This window comes from Oncorhynchus kisutch, linkage group LG13, assembly GCF_002021735.2.
Source record: "Oncorhynchus kisutch isolate 150728-3 linkage group LG13, Okis_V2, whole genome shotgun sequence".
Taxonomy (NCBI): Eukaryota; Metazoa; Chordata; class Actinopteri; order Salmoniformes; family Salmonidae; genus Oncorhynchus; species Oncorhynchus kisutch.
Genome location: NC_034186.2, coordinates 72,568,761 through 72,585,287, shown reverse-complemented (window position 1 = coordinate 72,585,287; position 16,527 = coordinate 72,568,761). Strand labels below are relative to the sequence as shown.

Genomic DNA, 16,527 nt, shown 5'->3' with positions numbered 1-16,527 from the left:
CAGAATCTACAGACCTGAGCTTGTTGTATGCCCCATATATATAGCATTCTGTCGGTGGCCAAAAAAAAAAATCATTTAAATTGAAAAACTCAGTGTTGAATCAAGTGTAGTTTTTTGTACCAGTTCATAAACCATATGCCATGGAATTAGTACATTGAAAAGCTCCTCCCATTTATTTTGCAACCTGTATGGTGCAGCTGTCAATTTTTTTTTCCTCAGATGAAACTGATATATTTTTCTATTTATGCCAGTTACTTTCAGCCAATTTGTATCTTAAATATATGGCAGGCAAACAAGTTCTCTACCTTTTCCCTTTTCCACTTGCCTCCTCCATTTTTGTGGTAGTGCTGCAATCAGTTGGTTGTAAATTTGGATTGAGCAGATATTCCCATATACAGTGGGGAAAACAAGTATTTGATACACTGCCGATTTTGCAGGTTTTCCTACTTACAAAGCATGTAGAGGTCTGTCATTTTTATCATAGGTACACTTCAACTGTGAGAGACGGAATCCAGAAAAAAATCCAGAAATCCAGAAAATCACATTGTATGAATCACACCATCCCAACCGTGAAGCATGGAGGTGGAAACATCCTTCTTTGGGGATGCTTTTCTGCAAAGTGGACAGGACGACTGCACCGTATTGAGGAGGGGATGGATGGGGCCATGTATCGCGAGATCTTGGCCATCAACCTCCTTCCCTCAGTAAGAGCATTGAAGATGGGTCGTGGCTGGGTCTTCCATCATGACAACGACCCGAAACACACAGCCAGTTCAACTAAGGAGCGGCTCCGTAAGAAGCATTTCAAGGTCCTGGAGTGGCCTAGCCAGTCTCCAGACCTGAACCCAATAAAAAATCTTTGGAGGGAGCTGAAAGTCCATATTGCCCAGCGACAGCCCCGAAACCTGAAGGATCTGGAGAAGGTCTGTATGGAGGAGTGGGCCAAAATCCCTGCTACAGTGTGTGCAAACCTGGTCAAGAACTACAGGAAACGTATGATCTCTGTAATTGCAAACAAAGGTTTCTGTACCAAATATTAAGTTCTGCTTTTCTGATGTATCAAATACTTATGTCATGCAATAAAATGCTAATTAATTACTTAAAATCATACAATGTGATTTTCTGGATTTTTGTTTTAGGTTCCGTCTCTCACAGTTGAAGTGTACCTATGATAAAAATTACAGACCTCTACATGCTTTGTAAGTAGGAAAACCTGCTAAATCGGCAGTGTGTCAAATACTTGTTCTCCCCACTGTATCTGTGTTTCTATTCATAATATCATTAACAAATATAATACAATTTTAAAAAATGTTTGATTGAGAATGTTTTCTTATTAATCAGTATATTTGAGTTTAACCATAATATTTGTTGTAATATTTGTTCTATATTTTCTGGAGGATAAAACTGAAATTGTAACCAGCTTTGTATGGCTTGTTTAAGAAAGGGCAATATTTTAAACAAAATGTAATTTTCAATTAGTAGGAAATGACATATTGTAATTGGTATAAAGGCAAAAAGGCCATTTTTGAACAAAGGATGAGCCTTTCTTAATAATCTACTGGAGAACCATTTTGTGTTTAAGTATGACTTATGTATGAGTGAAGCTTCTAGCGAGCGGTTTAAAGCTTTAATATTTAATCATTTTAGGCCCCCAAACTCATATTCATTATATAAATAGGCACATTTAATTTTGTCTGGTTTAGCATGCCAAATAAAATGTTATATTTTTTGCTCATATGATTTAAAAAACAACTCGTCTGCAGTAGGCAGTGCCATTAGTAAGCTGTGATCGGACCAAAGAGTTCATCAATGGCAGTGCCATTAGTAAGTCAGTAAGCTGTGATCGGACCAAAGAGTTCATCAATGGCAGTGCCATTAGTAAGTCAGTAAGCTGTGATCGGACCAAAGAGTTCATCAATGTGATTTTTCCATAAATAGACAAGTATTTACCTCTCCATGGTTGCAGAATCGTATCTATTTTTGGTATCTTTCTATTGAAATGAATTGTGGTAAGATCATTTATATTTTTTGAGATGTGAATACCAAGTATGTCTTCTTCACCATCCGCCCATTTTATTGGTAAACTACAAGGAAGTGAAAACACTATTTTTTTAATGATCCAATACGTAATATGGTACACTTGTCATAATTAAGTTTTAATCCAGAGAGGCTAGAAAAGTGATCCAGATCTTCAATGAGACTGTGCAGAGATCCAGATTGAAACTGTGCAGGGATCCAGATTGCGGACTTTAGATAAAACTAGAATCATCGTCATACATCGACACTTTAGTTTTTATCCCCAGGATTTCTAACCCCTTGATGTTCTTGTTGGATCTCATTTTAATAACTAGCATTTCAATGGCCATGTCACGACTCCTACCGAAGGTGGCTCCCCTTCCTGTTCGGGTGGCGCTCGGCGGTCGTCGTCACCGGCCTACTAGCTGCCACTGAAGGTGGCTCCCCTTCCTGTTCGGGCAGCGCTCGGCGGTCTACATCACCGCTACTAGCTGCCACTGATCCCTTTTCCCCCTTTCTGTTTATTGGTTTCACCTGTGTTTGTTTTAGGCTGATTGGTCTGGCTTTATTTACGGGCCTGCTGGTTGTGCGGGATTGTTTGATGTACGTGTGTACACGTCTGTGTGTCTCGGTTTGCCCATGTTCTTGGGTTTTGCTGGACTGTTTAAGTCCCCCGTGTTTGGGGCATTTGTTTTGCTGTGCGCCCCGTGTTCCGTGGGGTTGGTGTATGTTCACCGTTTTTGTGCATTAAAAGGTATTAGCACCACCCTGAACTCTCTGCTTCCCGTTGCATAAGAGATTCACCACAATTAAAGAAATCCAGGCATTTATATATAAATTCTAGTCGTACTTTATCAAACGCCTTTTTAAAATCTGCTATGAAGACCAGGCCTGGTATCTTAGATGTTTCATAATGTTAAATTGTTTCAAATAACTGTCATATATTATCTCCAATATATCATCCATGTAAAAAACCTGTCCGTACCTGAAAGTCTACCATTTGTATAAGAGTAATTAAAACATGCTAATAATGGAGTAGTTAAAACATGCTAATAATGAATCTTTGAGTACATCAAAAAAGGTCTGGTATACGGTCAAGCACTGGTGTTTTTCCAGACTGAAAAGATTTTATTGCCTCAAAGTTCCTCTTCTGTAAGTTGGCCTTCACACAGGTCTTTCTGTAAATTAGTTAATTTCACATTATTATTAAGAAAGAAATCCTTACAGTTAACATCATTCAGTGGGAATGGAGGAGACTGAAGAGACAACATATTTTTAAAGAGGAAGCAAAATATTTTAAGCATATCATTTGGTGAATCATGGATAACTCCATCATTTGTAATGAGTGTAAATTATTTTTGGTAGAATTTCTATGTTAAAGATTCAAGAAAAATGTGCATTTTTCACCATTTTCCATCCAATTCGCTTTATTTTTGTAATACATTACACTTGATTGTTCTTGAATAAGTACCTACAATTCTTTTTGTTTTTCCTCTAACCTATTTTGTGTCTCTATAGTACAGTTTCCATTACCACCTACCTGCTGTTACTTCCTCCATTTCCTTTATTAGTCTCATCTCTTTGGACCAAACCTCATTTTGTTTTAATGATTAGTATTGCGGATCTGGTTGCACAATTGGATCAATATTTGTATTAATTAGTATAATCACCTCTTTTGAGTTTCTTTGCCCATGACAAAAATAAATGTTGTTTCTTGATGATGTATTGTAGTTGGATGACATCTAGTACACAGAACAGAAGAGACTCTAGAAGGGCAACACATGTTGCAATTACACTCAGAGGTCTTTACTGTTGGTTGGTGCATCTCTCAATAGTAATTAATTCAATTAACACTAAGTCATTTTAGATTATTTAGTTTAACTCTTAAAGTGTTGTAACTAGACCGAACAAAAAGATAAACACAACATGTAAAGTGTTGGTCCCATGTTTCATGAGCTGAAATAAAAGATCCCAGAAATGTTTCATCTGCACAAAACGTGTATTTCTCTCAAATTGAGACCAGCCACCCGGACAGCTGACGAAACTGTGGGTTTGCATAACCGAAGAATTTCTGCACAAACTGTCAGAAACCGTCTCAGGGAAGCTCATCTGCGTGCTCGTTATCTTCACCAGGGTCTTGACCAGACTGCAGTTCGGCGTCGTAACCGACTGGAAAAAGTGTGCTCTTCACGGATTAATCCTGGTTTCAACTGTACTGGGCAAGTGGCAGAACAGGTGTATGGCGTCGTGTGAGAGAACGGTTTGCAGATGTCAACGTTGTGAACAGAGTGCCCCATAGAGAGTTACGGGAAGGCATAAGCTACGGACAATAAACACACCTGCATTTTATCGATGGCCATTTGAATGCACAGAGATACCGTGACGAGATCCTGAGGCCCATTGTCGTGCCATTCATCCGCAGCCATCACTTCATGTTTCAGCATGATAATGCAAAGGCCCCATGTCGCAAGGATCTGTACACAATTCCTGGAAGCTAAAAATGACCGAGTTCTTCCATTGTCTGTATACTCACCAGACATGTCACCCATTGAGCATGTGTGGGATGCTCTGGATTGACGTGTATAACAGTGTGTTCCAGTTCCCGCCAATATCCAGCAACTTCGCACAGCCATTGAAGAGGAGTGGGACAACATTCCACAGACCACAATCGACAGCCTGATAAACTCTATGGGAAGGAGATGTGTCGCGCTGCATGAGGCAAATGGTGGTCACACCAGACTGGTTTTCTGATCCACAACCCTACTTTGTTTTAAAGGTATCTGTGACCAACAGATGCATATCTGTATTCCCAGTCATGTGAAATCCATAGATCAGGGCCTAATGTATTTATTTTAATTGATTTCCTTATCCAATTCCCCTAGCACCCTGCAAGTGTTTCAATTGTTGTTTTTATATACACTTGGGAAATGTCTCTTGTGACCCATAGGCGCACAGCCTTACTACTACTACCTATGGCGTAACCTGTAGTACGCCCTGCAAGTCAGACTTCCTTGAAACAATGACGTTTCCATTTTCCCGTTTGAGTCCGCCCTCTCACTAGAGCTCGCGATTTAATACCCTGGCGTATCTTTTGAGATTGGAATGCATTTCTTAAAGTCTTACTACAAATTAGATTTTAATTTTGGAGACTCGACTGCATCGCCATTTGTCATGTATGAGCGGTTTTGATAAAGGTAAGTGACGGTAACTCTCCGCCTGTAGTTTTGGGAAAAGAGATTGATAATATCGGACTTCTGCGGCTAAAAACAGTGGGTGTACGCTACAGTGAAATCGAAACTAAATACGTTTTCTCGGTTTTTATTGTGGCTTAAGTGAAGTTTTTATTCTTGAACTAGATATGAACTTTCTATTAATTAAGTCCAGGATAATAATGTACAAATAATGTACCGCGCCTTAAATGGGTTCCCGAGTGGCGTAGCGTTCTGAGGCACTGCATCTCGGCCCTAGAGGCACCACTACCTACACTATGGTTCAAATCCAGGCTGTATCACAACTGGCCGTGATTGGGAGTCCCATAGGGCGGCCGGGTTTGGCCGTCGTAAATAAGAATTTGTTCTTAACTGACTTGCCTAGATAAACAAAGGTTACATTCTAAAATAAATAAATGCATAGGCTATGTAAATAATTCTCTGAGACTTACGTTATAACGCTAGCTAGGCTATACGTTTTAAATCAAACAAAGTTCATATCTATATAGCCTTGACATGGTAGTAAAAAAGTTATTTTTGCACAGCAAAATACTGATACATATTGACAACATTTTCTTTGCACTAGAAAAAAGGTAAGTCAAGTAGGCCTAATGTGTGAAAGCATTATGAAGAGTTTTGTCACACGTTTTACCCCATCTCTCCTTTCTGCAGGTGTTGTTCTTTTAAGGATGGTGTTAGTGAGAAGAGTGGTGTGAAAGAATGGACGTCTTGAGAGGGAAATGGAAGGAAAAATGCATTCTGAACGTTTGCGCTCTGCTCATATTGGTAAGAAACTTTAACATGAACAGATGCATAATGCCGAGTCCTCTACCAATAACATAATGCCCCATCTAGTCATACTTATTTCTCAGCAATACATCAATTATCCCCCACCAATCCATCAAATTTGTGAATTATTCACACCAATCAATTAGTCAATTATTTCAGGAATAGGCCTATACAGTAGCCTGTCAATCAGTTATAAAATATTTTCAGTAATTACATATGACTGGTATTTGATTGGATCTGTTCTATAACAACAATGTAATGTAATGTTGCAGTGCTGGTCAGTAGACCCCTCCCCCTCGGCACCACCACTTCCTACAACCCAGGAGTTTCAATGTCTTGAGGGGAGTCATTACCACACTGCTAACGGGACATGCTGTCGGAAGTGCCATGAAGGTAGGCCTTCTGTACTGTACTATATTACACTGCACTTATACAACTGGGCCTTTCCATTCCCGAGTGTAACGTGGGTGTAACTTATACTTTTCCATACACTATGCATTGAGTTAAAGATCAAATCCGCTTCAAAGGGAACAGTGCCACTGTTCGCCCCAGAAACTAGAGTAACTATATGTCCCAGATTGTGTGGGACAGTCCCTCATTTTTGCCCTTTGTCCCACGTCCCGCAACCAAACAATCATGTCCCTCATTTTATCAACAAATTGAAACACTACTAATTTAGAAAAAGGTAGATTTTTATTTTATTTGATTGACTTCCTATTAATTTGATGAGAATTGACATTCCAACCTGTCTCTTTTGCAGTCAAGTTGCCCTTATGACAATATACTATAGCATAAGGATGTGGTGCTGACTGATGTTGAAGGGGAAATCTGCAGTAACTACATCCATTTTTGGATTTAATGAATGATATGTACCCATTGATTTTTGAAGAATATAACTTAGAAATGCCCATGAGCTTAGTTCAACTGTCTAAGCCCATCAGAACCCAAAATATAAGCTTGTTTTACTCCAATGTTTGTAAACAAAGTAAATGTAAACAAATATTGTATAGTCTCAAAACATGGTTACAACTATCATTTTGATATGATGGATGGTCTCATAGCATAGCTCTGTCTATGAATTTGAGAGTAGTTACATTTCTCCAGCCCCATCCCTCAACTTGTTTATGATTTCTTATTGTTTCAACTTTTGTTGAGATCTGATATTCTACGCAGCTCAAGAAGAAACGTAGGCCAATGTCATATCGTCAACCAATCACATTTTCAAATATTTTCGGGGCTAATTTCCAGCTAAACTTGGAGAGGACAGTTACCTACCGGTGTTTACAAAAAGCGTGTGTCTAACAAAGAGCTACAAAAGTAAGTAAACAGCCGTATTAGACTGAAAGATACAAGGTCATTTTGTCAAACTCTCCATGCTCATTAGTTGCTCAATCAACATATTTGATGCTACTTCACTCAATCCTGTTTTAAAAGTCTATTTTCTTTTCCCCTGAGAGGAACCAAAATTTTTTAATTGTCCAAATATTCCAAGATTCCCATACAAAACAGCCACACAAGTGGTCTCTTGTTTCTGGATCACCAAATGTTGCGCAAGGCAAAAGAGAAGCCTACGTGTGCTTCAATTGGCTCGTTCAGTGCAGTGGGGGAGATGTGTGCCTGTGCATTGATGTCAGAGGGGGAAAACCTATGTTTGCAGTAACTTCTTTGTTGTTGTAATATCCTAAATGGACGTGGCAGTTTCACCAGTTAAGGATTCCAGCTTTAAACAAAAACCTTATTTCAAGATTCTACCCTTATTGTGTATAAAAGACAGTCGTCTGTCACACAGTAGGCCCTACATACTGTTTACTATATTTGTCTCTAGCCTAGTTTTAGCTCTGATGTATCACCAGGTTTTACAGTAAATAAATATGCTGGATTGTCTTGCCTCCCCCTTAGTATGTATGTATTGTCTTCTCCAGGGTTTAAGCTGAATGAGCACTGCACTAAGAACGGCGACAATAGCCTATGTGTCTCCTGTGAAGAGGGCAGGACGTACCGAGAGAAGAGTAACTATGCTAAGACCTGCCTCCGTTGTACACTCTGTGTTGGTACAGTACAATTATTTAGAAACATTTTCAATGATTTACAATAATGTGCAATTATTTACAAAATACATTGAAAAAAATGGCATCACTATAGATGGTCTCAATATGGTATGATAGCAAATGTCTCTTGTCTTCTCTCTCTTTCTCTCTATTCTGTTCTCCTTGGCTGTGTTGTTCTATACACCTGTAGACAATGAGGAAGTGTTTTCACCATGCAAGAAGAGTAAGAACACAGTGTGTCGCTGCAAAAAAGGCTTCTACCAAAACAGAATAAACTCGGGAACACGGGAGTGCCTCACTTGCAAGACATGTGGACCTGGAGAGAGAGCAACACAACTATGTGAGTTTGTCTTGCTAGTGTGGTTCATAATGTTTCACGTTTTTCCACCCAACCTGGTATTTACTTATGGATTACACAGTGTAATGGTTATTACATAATAATAACAACCCTTTGTTTTGTAGTACTAGTAGTATTATTTGTGTTTATGACAAAGTTTGTGTGTGTACTGAGTGTACATACTCTTGTTGACAGGTAAGGAAGAGAGTGACACCGTGTGTGAATGTAAGGACTTCTACTTCCGAGACAAGAAAAGCAACAAGACCTGTCTTTCATGCAAAATGTGAGTACTGGCTTGTGAACAAGCTGACACTCTTTTGTCCGTTAAAACTCTTGTGTTCAGCCCTAGTATATAATTATACCCCACAGGAAGAGCTGTAGAGTAAGTATACCTCTTCATCCATTAAATATCTTGGAGTATATCAAACAAAAGATACACCCAAACTTCATGACATGAATTACAATCACATCAACAAGAAAATATATGATGACCTGGACAGGCGGAATTCACTTCCCTTGGATCTTAGTGGTAGAATTGAAACAAGCAAACTGCCGAGGTTACTGTATTTGTTCCAATCACTGCCCATAGAAATCCCACCTAAACAGTTTAGGTAATGGGATAAACGATATCAAGGTTTATCTGGAACAGTAAGAGACCAAGAATTAGATATACAATATTACAATTACCAACAAATAGTGGGGGTATGGCCTTAGCAAACATAAAATATTATTTTGTTTCAGCCCAATTGAGAACTCTGGTGTGTTGGTGCAATTCAGAATATGAATCCAAATGAAAAGACATTGAGACTACTTTGACAGAGATACCCATACAGTCCGAGACTACTTTGACAGAGATACCCATACAGTCCGAGACTACTTTGACAGAGATACCCATACAGTCCGAGACTACTTTGACAGAGATACCCATACAGTCCGAGACTACTTTGACAGAGATAACCATACAGTCCGAGACTACTTTGACAGAGATACCCATACAGTCCGAGACTACTTTGACAGAGATACCCATACAGTCCGAGACTACTTTGACAGAGATACCCATACAGTCCGAGACTACTTTGACAGAGATACCCATACAGTCCGAGACTACTTTGACAGAGATACCCATACAGTCCGAGACTACTTTGACAGAGATACCCATACAGTCCGAGACTACTTTGACAGAGATACCCATACAGTCCGAGACTACTTTGACAGAGATACCCATACAGTCCGAGACTACTTTGACAGAGATACCCATACAGTCCGAGACTACTTTGACAGAGATACCCATACAGTCCGAGACTACTTTGACAGAGATACCCATACAGTCCGAGACTACTTTGACAGAGATACCCATACAGTCCGAGACTACTTTGACAGAGATACCCATACAGTCCGAGAATACTTTGACAGAGAGACCCATACAGACAGAAACTACTTTGACAGAGATACCCATACAGTCTGAGACTACTTTGACAGAGATACCCATACAGTCTGAGACTACTTTGACAGAGATACCCATACAGTCCGAGACTACTTTGACAGAGATACCCATACAGTCCGAGACTACTTTGACAGAGATACCCATACAGTCCGAGACTACTTTGACAGAGATACCCATACAGTCCGAGACTACTTTGACAGAGATACCCATACAGTCCGAGACTACTTTGACAGAGATACCCATACAGTCCGAGACTACTTTGACAGATATACCCATACAATAGACAAAATCAGTGGATTAATTTCTCTCTTAAGACATGGTTATGGGTTGTTAAGCAAATTAATTTAGACCGAGAGGTCAAACTGCTGAGTTGGCCCACATACGACCCCAGCTTCATCCCTGCAATTCAGGACAGCAGATTTAAACAGTGGACGTAGAAAGGCATCACATGATTTTGTACAATTTTAAGGAATGAGATCCTGGAGAATTTCCAGGACCTAAGTAAAAAAACATGGCTTAGATAAACACAATTTTTACAGATACATATAAGTTCAACACTATTTTTAATGAAGATAAATGTGATTGACCCTCAAGCACCTCAAAATGTATCCAAGTATTCACTAACGCATACAACTTGGGGAGTAACAAAAAAACTATTTCAAATCTCTACTTGGGTATTCTATCCTCAAAGAAACCTTCTACAAACTGTATTAAACAGAAATGGGAGGAGGAACTTAACATTGAAATAACTGATGAAACATGGTTGAACATATTTGAGTCTCAACTAACCTCTACCAACTGAAGGACATGGAGAGAATTCTGTTGGAAGAATGTTATACGTTTCTTCATAACACCTAAACTGAAATCAAAACAGACTGGCTCCCTAAACCCTTGTTGGAGAGAATGCGGGCTATCAAGGGGGATCACCCTCATGTACTTTGGTCCTTCCCCGCAATTAAAATTTACTAGGGAGAAATAAGATCTAACATTGAAAAAATAATTGGATTTGACATAGAACAAACATGCATTTCTTTTTATTTGGGTGAAATGCCTGATAATTTACACAATAGAGAAAAGTACCTCTTGAAGGTTCTTCTACTGGCAGCCAGTAAAAAGGCTGTCATTAGGAAATGGCTACAAAAAGACCCTCCCACAGTGACACAATGGATAGACATTGTTAATGAAATATGACCTTTGCTTTAAGGACTCAAGAGGAGAGAGGGAAAATGGGTTTCATACGGTAGAATTGTATGATGGGTGCTGTACCTGCCAGACCTTTTTGTTCTTTTACTTGATTTGTATTGTCATTGTGTTGTTCAATAAAAACAAAGTAACAACAAATGATCATTCTGCTTGTAAATGGGAAGTTTAATACAATCTGTCTGCAACGTTGTGCAACAAACTTCTTTCCGTGGGTGAGTTAAAAGACAGAAGTATTTTCACATGTCAGCTGTTTTGTGGTCACACCAACCCTGGTCCTGGAGACCTACAGTCTGTTGCTATGTAAGGTTGGAGAAGGTCATCATGTCCAGGATTTAGTTCCAGCCCAGCACTAACACACCTGATTCACCCTAATTTACTGCTTATCAATCAATCTACCAATCAAATGTATTTATAAAGCCCTTTTTACATCAGCCGATGTCACAAAGTGCTATACAGAAACCCAGCCTAAAACCCCAAACAGCAAGCAATGCAGATGTAGAAGCACGGTGGCTAGGAAAAACTCCCTAGAAAGGTAGGAACATAGGAAGAAACCTAGAGAGGAACCAGGCTCTGAGGAGTGACCAGTCCTCTTCTGGCTGTGCTGGGTAGAGAGGAACCAGGCTCTGAGGAGTGACCAGTCCTCTTCTGGCTGTGCCGGGTAGAGAGGAACCAGGCTCTGAGGGGTGGCCAGTCCTCTTCTGGCTGTGCTGGGTAGAGAGGAACCAGGCTCTGAGGAGTGACCAGTCCTCTTCTGGCTGTGCCGGGTAGAGAGGAACCAGGCTCTGAGGGGTGGCCAGTCCTCTTCTGGCTGTACCGGGTGGAGATTATAACAGTACATGGCTAAGATGTTCAAACGTTCATAGATGACCAGCAGTCAAATAATAATAATCACAGTAGTTGTAGAGGGTGCAACAGGAGAAATACTCCAGATATAACAGACTGACCCTAGCCCCCCGACACATAAACTATTGCAGCATAATTACTGAAGGCTGCGACAGTAGGGGTCTATACCCCCGGACAGGGCCAACCAGGCAGGATATATCCATACATCAAGACCATAGGCAGTGGTGACCACTGATAAAGCGCTGGTAACTGTCTCTTTCAGTGTTCTGTCTTTCCGGAGGGGGGTATGCTGCAACAGGATGGCCTGGATTGTTCTTCTGTAGAGCTGTTCTTCACATGACTCAACATTAATCATTTCCTCTTCACAAACGGGCCACTTCCTCTTCAATAATATACCATTTCCTGTGTGCATTTTCTCTCCAGTTGTGAGCCGACTGCTGACTGCCAGCAGGAGTGTTCTTCAGGCACACATCCCACTCCCAATGACGATGGCAAATGTGAGTTTCTGATACTTCGTGTCTGGGTCAGGCTAGAAACATAGTTTGTTTATTTGGTGGGTCAAAAGATACTTTTAAACTTTTTTTTGTTTTGCTTAAATATATTGGAACTAGACTATTTCTGCCGTAAGGGCTGCAGAATGTATTCATTCTCTGCATGTTTTCCCCTCTTTCCAGCTGAAGATACTGGATGGGGTGTTTGGTATCCCTACCTGTTGGCTGCGTTCGTCTGTGTTTGTGTGTTATTACTGGTGGTTGTGGGGATCATGGGCGTACTAGTGGTCCGACGGAAGCCCAAGGGGTCTAACTCCTTTTCCTCTGCTGAGATCACCTCTCAGGTCTCTGAGACGTCTACTCGGGTGAGATACATCTCTGACCTCTCACCTTTGACCCCTGACATCTCACATTTCACCTCTGACAAACCCAATCTGATAAAAACCTCTAAAAGGGCTGTATGGAGAAAAAATAGATACCATTTCAACTACTGTTTTGAATACCCAAGTGCATTTGACTGTTTGCACCATAGTGATGGGAGGAAACCAATAGGATTTCCTTTATTGATTGTGCTGTGGTCCCCAGGTTTAGGATGTACTGGTAGTGGATGCAGTTCTATATAGTAGAAATCTGATGTTTTCCATTTTCTGTGATTATAGAGGCTGATCCAAGAGGACCCAGAGAATGTTCTCAACCAGTGTATCCCTTCATGTAGCCCAGTGTGTGAGTGTGAACAGGAGCTCCTCAGCAAGCTACCGGACTGTGTCCCCAAGGAGATCAAGAGTAAGTGTGTGTGCATGTGCGTGCATGCGAACGTGTGTGGGTGCACATGTTTCCCTATCTTATCAGGACTAGAATGTCCTGACGAGTCATCAGAATGTCCTGACAAGGTAGGACAACAAGAACAATTCTGGAACGTGAGGACTTTTTTAAAGGTTAGGGTTTGGTTAGGTTAAGGGTTAGGATTTTGAATGGAAATATGTTTTTACTCTCCAAAAAGTCCTGAGAATTCATGAAAACCCAAGCTGTTTGTGTGTGTGTTGGAATGTCAATTTCTTTTTATATACACTACATGGCCAAAAGTATGTGGACACCTGCTCGTCGAACATCTCATTCCAATATGGAGCTGGTCCCCCCTTTGCTGCTATAACATCCTCTACTCTTCTGGAAAGGCTTTTCACTAGATGTTGGAACGTTGCTTGTGGGGACTTGCTTCCATTCAGCCACGAGCATTAGTGTTGGGCGATTAGGCCTGGCGCGCAGTCAGCGTTCCAATTCCTCCCAAAGGTGTTTGATGGGGTTGAGGTCATGGCTCTGTGCAGGCCAGTCAAGTTCTTCCACACCGATCTCGACAAACCATTTCTGTATGGACCTCGCTTTGTGCACGGGGGCTTTGTCATGATGAAACAGGAAAGGGCTTCCCCAAACTATTGCCACAAAGTTGGAAGCACAGAATCGTCTAGAATGTAATTATATGCTGTCGAGTTAAGATTTCCCTTCACTGGAACTAAGGGGCCAAGCCCGAACCATGAAACAGCCCCAGACCATTATTCTTCCTCCACCAAACTTTACAGTTGGCACTATGCATTTGGGCATGTAGATTTCTCCTGGCATCCACCAAAACCAGATTCGTCCATCGGACTGCCAGATAGTGAAGCGTGATTCATTTCTCCAGAGAACGCGTTTCCAGAATCCAATGGCGGCAACCTTTACACCAGTACAGCCGACACTTGGCATTGTGATCTTAGGCTTGTGTGCGGCTGATCGTCCATGGAAACCCATTTCATGAAGCTCCCGATGAACAGTTCTTGTGCTGACGTTGCTTCCAGAGACAATTAGGAACTGGGTAGTGAGTGTTGCAACTGAGGACAGACTATTTTTGCGCATTTCAGCACTCAGCGGTCCCGTTTTGTGAGCTTGTGTGGCCTATCACTTTGCGGCTGAGCCGTTGTTGCTCCTAGATGTTTGCACTTCACAATAACAGCACTTACTGTTGACCTCGGTATCTCTAGCAGGGCAGAAAGTTGACAAACTAACTTGTTGGAAAGGTGGCATCCATATTTTTGGCCATGTAGTCTATATTGAACTCTATTTTAATCTCGCTACCCTATCACCACTCTGTTCCTCTCTCCCTCCAGTCTCTGAGTTGATCTACTCGGTGTTGGACCAAGTCCCCCCACGCCATATGAAGGAGCTGGTGCGTTCGCTGGGTGTGAGTGACATCGTTATAGAGAGGGCTGAGAATGACCACCTCCGTGACACTAAGGAAGCCCAGTACCAGATGCTGAGGGTCTGGGCTAAGGGAAGTGCTCAGGGAGGGGGAGGGGTGCTAGCACGCCCTCTACTGTACCACCTGCTGGATAAGCTGAGAGACATGGACCTGGGAGGGACTGCAGAGGAGCTGGAGACCAAGTATGGAGATCAGTAGAGGGAGAGCGATGCAGACTGTATAGACCAAGTAGGGGACCCAGGTTTCTCTTCTCTATGTCGAATCAAAAGAGAAACCGAGAGGGACCAAGACTATTCATCATATGTATAGGATAATTAGGGGAGGGAGAGAGAGATAGGGGAGGTGCTAATGGGGAGAGGGAGAAGATCAGCCACATCCCTTTGTCCCTGACCTTACTTGTGTAGACCTGAGAGAATAGGATTGGTACAGTGTAAGCAATATTGTAGTTGTTCCACCTGGTCCAGATCTGATAGACTAGGTGGAAGTGTTGCCATGCTTTCACAATATGTCATAATGTATTATATAACCTTTTGGCAATGAGGCTGATTATTGATTACCAACCGTACTGTTCTTTTATGTTTTTCAAATATATACATATATATATTCTTTGCACATTCGAACCAATGAGGAATCGTATGTTTATAAAAATCAGTTTTAGACAGTGCTGTTTGTAAAACAGGCAAACTTGTAATGTGTCACACACAGGTATGAGATCCACACTAACAATTTAGTTAAACGTTGTGTTTAGGGTAATACAGATTTAACACCCATCTATAGTATTACAGTTCTATATTACTGAGTATTATGTAGCGATAGGTAGCCAGTAACTGAACGGTTGCTGGTTCGAATCCCTGAGCTGATAAGGTGAAATAAATTGGTCTGTGCCATTGAGCAAGGCACTTAACCATACTTGCTCCTGTAAATCGCTCTGTATAAGGATGGCTAAAATGTAAATGTGAAATGTTTTATTTACTGGTGTTGCAGTAGTACTCAAGCTAATATTTCGATAGGAACCTGTATAGCTTTAATCTTCCCTGTCTCTATCTTGCATTAATCAACCACAAACATATCAAAAGATATTAGCATTATATGTCATATTTGAAGTCTTTGTATTGGTTTGTATATGGTTATTAATGCTGCATAGGAGGATGTTGTATATTTGAATGGTTCTTTGATAAGTTGCTGCTTGGGCGTGAAGATCAAACTATTGTAGTTTTGCTATCTTTTACTACTGTCTTGATGTGTTTTACAAAATAAGTTAGGGATGTATCAATCTGTCATATTTCTTTAGTATTCAGTGTGCAGTGCATTCCTCCTCGAACAATCACACCCATCCAGGTTGTCTCTGTGCCGTGGTTTTGGATCACCACAAGTGATTGATTCTTATATCTGTACAGTAATAGTTGTGTCAGTACTGTTAGGGCACAGGTAGGTCTTCTGTAGGTGTTATCCCTGAGTTATTGACATTCCTTAAAGCCCCATCATCATGCTGCCATTATTCAGCATCACTTAGTCAGAGGACACACCTGTCACTCTGCAGGGCTGACTGTTCTTTGGGAGACTTAACATGGAAACTAGGGATGGGTCGATGGATAGATGGCACTCAAGTTTCTAGTTTTTAATGTCAGGTGCACAAGTACAGTGAAATGCCATGTATTGGATTTTATCATATTTTACAGCACTTTTTAACATTGAATTGTTACAGGTGATTTTACTAAAGACAAACTAGTTTTATTCTCAAATCACATACAGTATATGCCGTCATTGATTTGTTTTGATTAAGGTGGGGGAGGCGCTCAACAAAGTTGATCAATTGTATATATTTTTTAAATAAAGAATCTCTTGTAAAAGTGACCTGGTATGCAGCTGTTATTATGACTGTAAGTGTTAGCTACTGTTCTATTCAGTGTATGACTG

At 40.8% G+C, this 16,527-nt stretch overlaps 1 protein-coding gene across 1 annotated transcript; it reads left to right on the top strand.

Annotated features, from left to right (window-relative positions):
- Positions 1–5,015: 5,015 nt before the first annotated feature.
- LOC109883104 (tumor necrosis factor receptor superfamily member 1A) lies at positions 5,016–16,464 on the top strand. Its single transcript, XM_020475151.2, has 10 exons — positions 5,016–5,210; positions 5,898–6,011; positions 6,287–6,407; positions 7,937–8,065; positions 8,253–8,402; positions 8,595–8,682; positions 12,313–12,386; positions 12,564–12,745; positions 13,040–13,163; positions 14,519–16,464. Exons 2-10 carry the CDS (start codon positions 5,946–5,948, stop codon positions 14,806–14,808), a joined length of 1,224 nt encoding a protein of 407 aa, XP_020330740.1. The 5' UTR covers positions 5,016–5,210; positions 5,898–5,945; the 3' UTR covers positions 14,809–16,464.
- Positions 16,465–16,527: the final 63 nt, after the last annotated feature.